A 10,432-nucleotide genomic window follows, 5' to 3' on the forward strand; every position below is an offset into this window, starting at 1 on the left:
TGAATAAATTTTTTTAAGTATACATTAAAAATAATGAGTATATATAATCGATGTTCTTAATTAATTTGAAAATTCCACATAGCCATTAGATCAATAAATCTAATTATTGTTAATTGATCAATGTTAATTTAAATCTTAGTACTAGTTATTATTTCAATTTTCAATACACCTCTATATATAGATTTGTATTGATTTTGGATTGAGACCACGTGAGATTAGGTTGAATTTGGGGGGCGACTATTAGCGGCAGAAAACCTGGTACCCATTTGCAGAAGTTCTTTGCTGGTATCATCCTTGTGAAGTATCACCTCAATGAAACACAAGCAACTTTTATAAGCTCCCATTGCCCCATCAATGGCTTCAATCAGTTCTTCCTCGCATCCAGCCTAATATCATATGATATGAAACAGAGACGTCGATTTAATCCAATTTATTCACAACACCTAATTGAAAACGTATTCAAAGCCCCAACTCGTAAACAAATTCACCTTAGTGGTCCAGCATTTGCCTTGGTCGTTGCAGATTGCATCAACCAAACCAGTATAATTCCAGTTCTTGATCACATTATAAGGCCCTTCATGAATCACCTCTTCAGTAGTGTAGCCGCCATTGTTTATCAAGAAGATTAAGTTATTCTGCCCGCATGTAAGCATCGTTGATACCTCATTCGCTGTCATCTACAAATACAAAATCCAAGTGGAGTCTGCTGCAGCGGACGAGATACAAGTTGCATGTATCCTCTAAATTTAAAGAGTGTAACTATTTCTATAATTGTTAGTAGTATTTTATTGTATTAATATGTAGTGTATCTCTAGTTTTATTATAAAATGTACACGATAGTAAAGTGTTACTACTTTTTTGATAAAAAGGAATAATTTAAAATAGAAAGTTGATCTTTTAAGATGGACAAGGAGAATATGAAAGAAAATATAGTAAAAATAATAAATATATTGTTTTTTTTTAACAAAATAATTCAACTATAGCAAGACAGCTAAATAATATTGTATACAGCTAAATAATATACGGTTCAACTAAAATGAAACAAATAAATAAAGTACTTAGTAATTATTTGAGGTTTAACTCGCATCCCGAATAAAAAATTATGAATACATTGGTGTGTATACCTGAAAACTACCGTCCCCGATGCAAGCAACCACACGCTTCTCCGGTGCAGCTTGAGCATAACCCAGAGTCGCGCCAACGGACCAACCAATCGATCCATATTCAATCTGAACCTCATACCTTCAAACCAACATTTTCATTCAAACCACACGCATCATGAAATAAAACAATCTGAATCCAAAACTCATAACCCTAAACCTAAAACTCACCCGCATCCAGATGGCAATTTCAGTTTCTGACAGTTAAACCAAGAATCCCCTGTTTCAGCAACGACAGCCATCTCTCCACACAACATCTTCTGAATATGCTGAAACAGAACATTCACCCTCAACGCCTCATTCGCCTCGCTATTCTGAGGACGTCCATCTTCAACATACATCCTACTATAATTCTCATAGCCAGTTGCATTATGCCTAACCATTCCGGTAAGAGCAGACAAGAAGTCCTTCATTCGAACACAGTCAAATGTCGTGCCATCATCGCCTATGACCACGCGGTCGGGCTCCACTAGTATTGTCTTGGCCTTCTTGAGAAGTAGAGAATAGCAAACTGTATTTATGTCGTCGAAGATGGGTCCAACAAAGAGGTACGCATCGGCAGATTTGACAGTCTCGGCACAGAACGGTGTGCTCGCTACACCCCAGTAGGTGCCTATGAAATGAGGGTGGTACTCGGGGATTAGGCCTTTGGCGGACGGCATTACGGCGACGGGATAGCCGCAAGCGTCCGCCAGTTTTAGGAAGGTGTTGCTTGCATTTGCGGCTCGCAGTTTGGGACCTCCCACCATCACTGGTTTCAATGCCTTGTTCAAGAATGACACTGCAGCTTTGACTGCTGACTCTAGACTCGTTTGATTGCTCTCTCTTTTTGTTTTATATTTATCGAAACAACACAATAGATTAGAAAGCACTCCCTCCGTCCCATAGAAATAGACTATATTTCCTTTTTTCGTCCATCCCATACAAATAGTCCATATCCCAAATAGCTTATTTCAAGGATGGAGGGAGTATACTCCTTTTGTCCCTTCTTGAAAAGTATGAACATTTAATTCGATACTAATTTTAATGTATAATTAGTAAAGTAAAAAAGAGAAAAGGATAAAGTGTAATATAAGCAGTGTTAGTGAAAAGAGGACTCCACGTCATTATTATAAGTGGTAAATAAAATGATGTGTAGATAATATGTTGTTTAACTATTCCAAATTTAAAAGCTTATACAGACTAATAAAGAAACGGTTCATACTTTTCGAAAGTGAAGGAAATATTTTTTACTAAAAATTTAGTTTTTTGTATTTTTTAAAAGCCAGTGTATTTTTACAAATGGAGTATAATTATTACTAGTATAGAGTATTAAATTATAAATTTACTAGTGACCTTCATTTAGTCTCATGTGGAGTATAAAATAGGAATCATAAAAATATGGGAAAGAAAACCATTATTACTCCTTCCATCATTTAAAAATTGAAATTCTTTCCTTTTTTAGCCCATTTTTTAAAAATATACTCCCCTCGTCCTATAATAAATGTCATACTTTCTTTTTTAGTTTGTCCCACAAAAGATATCTCATTTTCTCTTTTGAAAAAAGTACTATCTCACATTAATATAAATATACTACTATTTTCTCTCTCCAGCTAATAGACAAAAACTACATCTCCTAAAATCTCGTATCATTCGCCAACTGTGCCATCTATTATGGGACGGAGGAAATACTTTTTTTAAGGAAATTTATTTCTCTCTAATAGGGTAAAATTCATTTTCCACTAAGATGCATTTTTTACTATCTCTCTTACTTTGTCAATTTTGCACTAAAATTCATGTCATTTCAAAAGTTCTTATTTTTAGGAGATAGATGGAGTATTATAATACCCCCATGTCCACAAAAAATAGTCTCATTTCTTAAAATGGAAAGTTTATCTCTTAACTTTTCTCATACTTTACCTTCATTTTCTTCTATTTCTTTTACTTTGCTCTCTTTTTCTCCTTATCTCTTTTAATTTACCAATTTCTCATTAAAACTCGTATGGTCTATAAATAAGATTATCTTTTATGGAAAGATAGAGAATCAATAATCAGTGATAATACTACAGTGAATAGAGTTACTTCATCCTTTTCACGTTACCTTTTCACGTTACTTGATTAATATGATTTGGATAAGGGGTTAAAAAAAGAAAAAATAAATGAATAAAGTAAATGAATAAATTAGAAAAATAATGAAATGGGAAAAAAAATAAAGCAAGAGAAATATACATGGCCAAAATAAAATACTGATTCAAGGAAGTATTTGGGTATATCTAATATTTTAACTTCCATGTCAAAAATTACCAATTGCATGAAACTTAGTACTACGTACCTCCACGTTTTAAGTGTCTCATTTTCTTTTTTCCGTCCATCAGCCAATAAACCTTTTATTATCATTTAAAATTATTTTTATTTTTAATTAGTGAATTTCAAATATATTTTATTATAAAATGGGAGAAGATCCACTGAAAAAATACTACATTTATCTTTTAAAAATAAAAATTATTCTTATTTTGAATTGTCTCTTATTAATAGAAATTTTCAACTTTCTATTTGAGGATGTGGATCCTACCATCCACGAACATTACTTTCACTATTTTTTACTCATTTTCTTTTTCATCTTTTTTATTTTATCAATTTTTTTTCTTTTACTTTATTAATTAAGCATTAAAATCTGTTTAATTTCAATTGTTTATTTTTCAAGGACATTTATTGCATTTTTCACGGAGTATTTTTCAAGGACATTTATTGCGGTGCGTATTTGAAACAAAAGGATCAGGTATCCTTACTTTGGGAAGGTAGACAATGGCAGAGGATGAGGTGTATACGACGGGTGTACAATGCCCGGCAAGTTGCAGCTGACGCTTATATACACCGGCTTACTCTCCTTGAGCGCGCTTGATATCGCCGTGTCTATCAGCTCACGCGCATTCTCCAAATTATTCACCACAGCCTACAATCATTCAACACAAATTCAGTAATTATATTGACAAAATTGCAATTATACAGTCAAATTAATCGAAAAATATATGAACCTGATAGCAGGTGACTGTTTGGAAGCAACGCAGCTCCTGGCTAAAATCCGGCAACCCGATTGTGTGATGCAGGATCCGGTTCGATCCGTAATCGTTCGAGCTCGGACCTCCCACGATGCATATCACCGGGAGACTCCCGCTGTACGCGCCCGCGATCGCGTTCAGGATACTCAGCCCTCCGACGGTGAACGTGACCGCGCACGCAGCGACGCCGCGGGCCCGGGCGTATCCGTCGGCGGCGTAGCCCGCATTGAGCTCGTTGCAGCAGCCGATCAAGTTGAGCCCCGGCTCGGCTACGAGGTAATCGAGCAGCGCCATATTGTAATCGCCGGGTACCGAAAACACGTCACTCACGCCGATCTGCACGAGCCGCCGCGCTAGGTGCTGGCCGAGGGTCGCCTCGGCTGGAACGACGCCGTTGCATGCTGCGGACTTGATTGAATTTGACTGAACAGTTTTTGTTTCCATTTCCATACGTGTGGACGTTTGGTATTTGAGCTTGATTTTTTATTTTAGAGGCAAAATTGGCAGAGTATATATAGTAAAAGTACTTACTCCTTCTATCTCTTATTAAGTGTCCAATTTTATCATTTTCGTATGTACCTCATTTTAATTGTCCACTTTCACTTTTTATCATAAATGTAATAGGTTTCACATTCCACTAACTTATTCCTCTTACATTTTATTACTCCATCTGTCCTATAAAAATAGGTCATATTTCATTTTTCGTTCGTCCCACATAAATAACTCATATCCTATCCTTATTTTCTTCTTCTATTTTACTTTATTATGGTCCCACCATCTACTACTCAATTTCAATTATTTTTTCTTCTTCTCTCTTATTTTACCAATTACAAATTAAAACTCGTGTCAGCTTTAAAGGGTCTATTTGGGACGGAGGGAGTATGAAACTAACTTCACTAATTTTTTTAACTCACTTTTCTTTATATAGAGTATGTTTTAAAACTCATGCTGAAACCAAAGTGGACAATTATTGGTAGACGGATGGAGTAATTAAAACGATTAGGTACACTATCATTTTGCCTAGTTATTAAGGTCAACTAGGCGTGGGATTGTGGCAAATAAAGTACTTGTACCCTCAAATAGCCTCGGACATTAACTCACTCACATATACTTAGTAATTTTAAATCAAAGTATATTTTTTTTTAATAATACTTCAATCAATTTTTCTTTTTTCTTTCTTAGATTACCAATTAACATGTGTCATTTTAAATTTGGTCTGTTTCAGGAGACGAGTGGAGTAACATGTGTCATTTTAAATTTGGTCTGTTTCAGGAGACGAGTGGAGTATTTATTTCTTGAATTTGGTTTGTTTGAGAGGGAAAATGGGCAGAGTTTATAGAGTAAAAGTATTTAACTAAACGATTAGGTATACGGTCTTAATCATATTCAAATGAATCACATTGATTTCACAACATTTTAGGTAGACATAAATTAGGTTAGGGCATCCGCATCGCTGCGCGATGCGGTCTCGATCTCGTCTCGACGAGACGAGACGGCATCGAGACAGCGATGGGGGATCCGTCTCGTCTCGACGAGACAAGCTGTCTCGACGCGTGACGCGTCCCGGCGAGGCCGGCCTCGAGCTGGCGAGACACGCGCCCGGCGCCATGTGGCGCGCGGGGGCAGCTGGCATGACGCCCACTCGCCTACCCGCGAGTGGGCGTCGGAATTATGACGTCATAATTCATTTTTTTTAAAAAAAAATCAATTTTTTGAAAAAAAAAATTTTTAAAAAAAAGGTAATATGACCGTTCAACGGTCATATTTTAAATTTTTTTTTTATATTCTATATATACTCTTCTCCATTCTCCATTTTATACACAAACACACATCTATTCTCTCATCTCTCTTTCTTTCCTCTCCATTCACTTCTATAAAATCATTCCTTTACTTTTTTCTTCTCCCAAATTTAATCCATTATGGATCCATTTGAGCAAATGTGTCGAATAATGGAAGAATCGCTAGAAGAAGATCGACGTATGGAGGAGGAAGCCGTTGCGCCTCGTCAAAGGCGACCCCGGACTTACATCCATCGTAACCGGGAGGAAGCCGCCGCAAGGTTGGAACGTGATTACTTCAGTCCGAACCCGGTATGGGGAGATATCTACTTCCGTCGCCGTTTCCGTATGTCACGCGCGCTATTTTTGCATATCGCGAATACATTGGCGGGACGGGAAGAGTACTTCAGAGAAGGGTTCGACGCCTGGCTGGTCGTCCCTAGCCACACGATACTCCGAAATGTACTGTGGCGATCCGTCAGCTTGCTACTGGACAAACGGCGGATTCGTTCGACGAATACCTGCACATCGGAGAATCCACTGGGAGACTTTGTTTGTTGAACTTCTGCAAAGGCGTTCGGGCAGCCTTCACCGACGAATTTCTGAAGAAGCCAACCACCGCAGATTGTTAGTTTCTGCTCCGACTTCACGAACAAGTGCACGGATTCCCCGGGATGCTCGGGAGTGTCGATTGCATGCATTGGCAATGGAAGAATTGTCCTGTGGCGTTGAGGGGGTCATACACGAGCGGCCACAAAGGCACCCACCCCACCGTTATACTCGAGGCCGTCGCCGACTACCGGCTATGGATTTGACATGCATATTTCGGTGTCCCCAGCTCGAACAACGACGTTAACGTGCTCAACAACTCCGACCTCTTCGCTGAAGTTCTGAATGGTAAAGCGTCGGCCATCAACTTCATCGCTAACAATCGCAAGTATAAAATGGGGTACTATCTTGCCGATGGCATCTATCCGAAGTGGCCAACCTTCGTGAAGACGTTCAATAGGCCTGCGAACGAAAAGCAGTCTCTTTTTGCGCAGAAGCAAGAGGCTGCTCGCAAGGATGTGGAGAGAGCGTTTGGGGTTCTCCAAGCTCGATTCAACATTATCAAAGCCCCGACTCGACAGTGGTTTACGGAGAATATGGTCGACATCATGTATACGTGCATAATCTTGCACAATATGATTGTCGCCGACGAAGGACCTGAGGCGGGAAATTGGTTCGACCCTGAAACCCCGGGAAGCTCAACCGCAAGTAGTCCGCCTCGAACGGGAGTGCATCCGTCTTTGCAAGAGCGGTTGTCTATTCGGGCAAGGACACGTGATTCTACCGCCAACGCCCAACTCCAGGAGGATCTAATGGAGCACATTTGGGCAAAATTTGGCAAGCGTTAGATGATCGTCACTAGAGAACTCCTTCTTCTGCTTCTTTGCCTCCATTTTTTTTTATTTGAGTTTAAGTGTGCAATTTGTAATTTCTAGTTTTTTAAATTATGTCTTTTTTATTTTTTTAGGTATTTAAATTGTAATTTTATTTTATTTAATGAAGTGTGTGTGTTTTAATTGAATTTGTTAAAATTAAAAATAAAAAATGAAATTGAATGAATAGTTAAGAGATAGTTAAGAGATGGAGGGATGTATGTGTTGTCTCTTAATTAAGAGATGAACTGAAAAGTACAGTGAGGTCCATAAATAGTTAAGAGATGAGACGGTTAAGAGACGGATAAGAGACAGGGATGCGGATGGCCTTACCAGACTACTGGCAATAGTACTTACTATCATCTTGGCCAGTCACCATGCTAAGGTCCACTAGTGTAGGACATGCATCCGAAAATAGCCTCTAACATCTCACCAAATATTAGATCTGATTATATTTTCAGGTACCTGAATGGCCGATGCTCGTATCCAAACACGACTAATCAAGTTGAGTACATAAATGGTGACGATATATTGTTATCACAAATTGTACTATATCAAATATTTGTCAGGTGAAACATTAATTCTATTAAAAAGTACTGTTCCCTTTGTCCCTTGATAGGACTCTTTCTGGCACATAATTTAAAAAAAATATTATATTAAATGAGTTAAGTAAATAAATAATATAGTAGAAAAGAAAAACTGTAAAGAGAATAAAGTAAGAGAATACAAAGTTTAGGAAAGAAAAGTTATTTATTACCAAAAGTAAAATGACTCGGCTACAATAAGACAACCCAAAAAGGAATACGACAAAGGGACGGAATGAGTACAAAAATGTATCCATCCGACGATAGAGGAGTGCAACATTTAGAAATTTTTGTTTCATAAATTATACTCCCTCCATGCCAGCTCACATGATTGATATCTTTTTAGTCATTGTTTTGGCCATTTAAAATTTGATTATTTTTATTTTAAAAAAATCTTGAAAAAAATTTTAATAATAAAATTTCCTGGCTTCTCTAAAATGTTAGGTTTTTAATATAGTTTTTCTCTTTTTTCATTATTTTATTTTTTATCTCTAATTCATCCAAAAATCTTTTATAAATACCTCATTCATCACATAATTCTTTTTTCACTAAAAAAAAAACTATTTCTCACTCATTTTTCTTTTTAAAAATTTTCATTTTAGTACCCCGCCTTTCCTTGTTAATAGATGTATTTCTTTTCGGCACAGAGTTAAAGAATAGGGTGTTAAACGGATGGTGAAAGAGTAAGAGAGATGAAGAGAGAATAAATTAAAAGGGTTAATTTTTGCCAAAATATAAAATGACTCAATTAACTTGGAACTTCCCAAAATAGAAAAATCACTCTATTAACATGGAACAGGGGAAGTATGATTTTAGATTATGTACTAATTTTTAATTTGTATGATTTTGATTATGTAGTACTCCCTCTGTCCCGGATAATTCGTCCCATTTTTCCATTTCGGTCCGTCCCACATAATTTGTCTCATTTCACTTTTACCATTTTTTATAGTGGACCTCATATTCCACTAACTCATTCCTACTCACATTTTATTTTAAAACCAATACTATATAAAGGTATGACCCACATTCCACTAACTTTTTCAACTCATTTTTCATTACAATTCTTAAAACTCGTGCCTGGTCAAAGTGACCCGAATTATCCGGGACGGAGGGAGTAGTATTTTTTAATTTTTAGGATCAACCATGCAACTTTTAGTTTTTAGGATTTTAATTATATAATTTTTAATTTTTAAAAATTTTGATGTAATTTTTGGTTTTATAATTAAGTTTTATTATTTAAATATTTGATATTAATTGCATTTTTAAATTGTACAAATGCAATATTGGATCCATTAATAGTGAAAGGAAAAAATGATACGGGGTGAATGGTTATTGTGATGTGTCTTAAGAGCCTTCACAATGGTGTGGGGATCGGGAGTACGATCGGGCGAAATCGGGGTCGGGCGTCCTCGTCCAACCATTGCAGGTGCCCGAGTGAGACGACCGAAATATTGGTCGTCCCACTCGGTCGCCCGACGCGTCGGGCGCCCATTATAGAGACGTGTCTGAGCCCGATCTCGACGATTTTATAATTTTTATTTATTCTTTGTTAAACCAATATAAATACTCCATCCTCGTTCACTTTTCACACAATACTCTCTATTTTACTCTCTTTCTCTTCTCTTTTCTCACTTTCATACTTTCAAGAATGGATCCGAGTCAATTCTCAAACTTGCATAGTGTCGACGACGATATGCCGATGTTTGGCGACGGCGTCGTTGGCCCGGCGACGAAGACTACCGGGTCGAGACTCCTGGATCTGTAGGGTCCACTTTCGTTTCTGACTCTGAGTTCAATCAGTTCTTCAACACCGGCGCCTACCGGGTTGAGGACATGAAGCCGAGTTGTGGCAACCTCCTGCTCCTGAGCCGCCGAGGAGAAAGAAGAAGATGGCGCGGAAGGAAAAGGCTCTAGCCGTCCCAGTCACACACTCCCATCCAACGATCCCAGCAAAGAGTACGTCGTGGGGTGTACTGACTATGACATGGAGGAGTACATGAAGGTGACTCAATATTGGGTCGATATATCAGAGGATTCGATAAACTCCAACAACCCGATTTCGGGCAGGATGTGGGATCGCATTGAGGCCAAATACAACTCAGTGAAGGCGAGTTGGGCGTACAAGCGGAACAAGGATCGGTTGCGCAAGTGTTGGATCTGATCGAGGTCTATGTCAACAACTTCAAAGATATTTACACGAAGTTCAGGGATGAAAGGGCCAGCGGTAAGAGCATGGAGGATGTCATCCAAAAGTCGATGGCCACTTACCAGTCGAAGTACGAATAGTTCAAGTTCTACAACATATGGCTGATCTTGAAGGACAAGCCGAAATTTGACGGAGGGATACCGGCCGCATCCTCAGCTGCGAAGCGGACGAAGAACACTGCCACTGGCGATTACACAAGCAGCGGCCCATCGCCTGTGGATCTCAACGCTGAGCCGGAAGGGAGT

The 10,432-nt window shown here is 38.1% G+C and overlaps 1 protein-coding gene across 1 annotated transcript; it reads right to left on the reverse strand.

Moving 5' to 3' along the window:
- Positions 1-200: 200 nt before the first annotated feature.
- LOC125224304 (pyruvate decarboxylase 1-like) lies at positions 201-4,660 on the reverse strand. The gene is made up of 6 exons (XM_048127689.1): positions 4,175-4,660; positions 3,929-4,092; positions 1,332-1,985; positions 1,125-1,242; positions 489-677; positions 201-386 (listed from the first exon to the last, which is right to left on the reverse strand). Exons 1-6 carry the CDS (start codon positions 4,646-4,648, stop codon positions 216-218), a joined length of 1,770 nt encoding a protein of 589 aa, XP_047983646.1. The 5' UTR covers positions 4,649-4,660; the 3' UTR covers positions 201-215.
- Positions 4,661-10,432: the final 5,772 nt, after the last annotated feature.

Source organism: Salvia hispanica, chromosome 4, assembly GCF_023119035.1.
Source record: "Salvia hispanica cultivar TCC Black 2014 chromosome 4, UniMelb_Shisp_WGS_1.0, whole genome shotgun sequence".
Taxonomy (NCBI): domain Eukaryota; kingdom Viridiplantae; phylum Streptophyta; class Magnoliopsida; order Lamiales; family Lamiaceae; genus Salvia; species Salvia hispanica.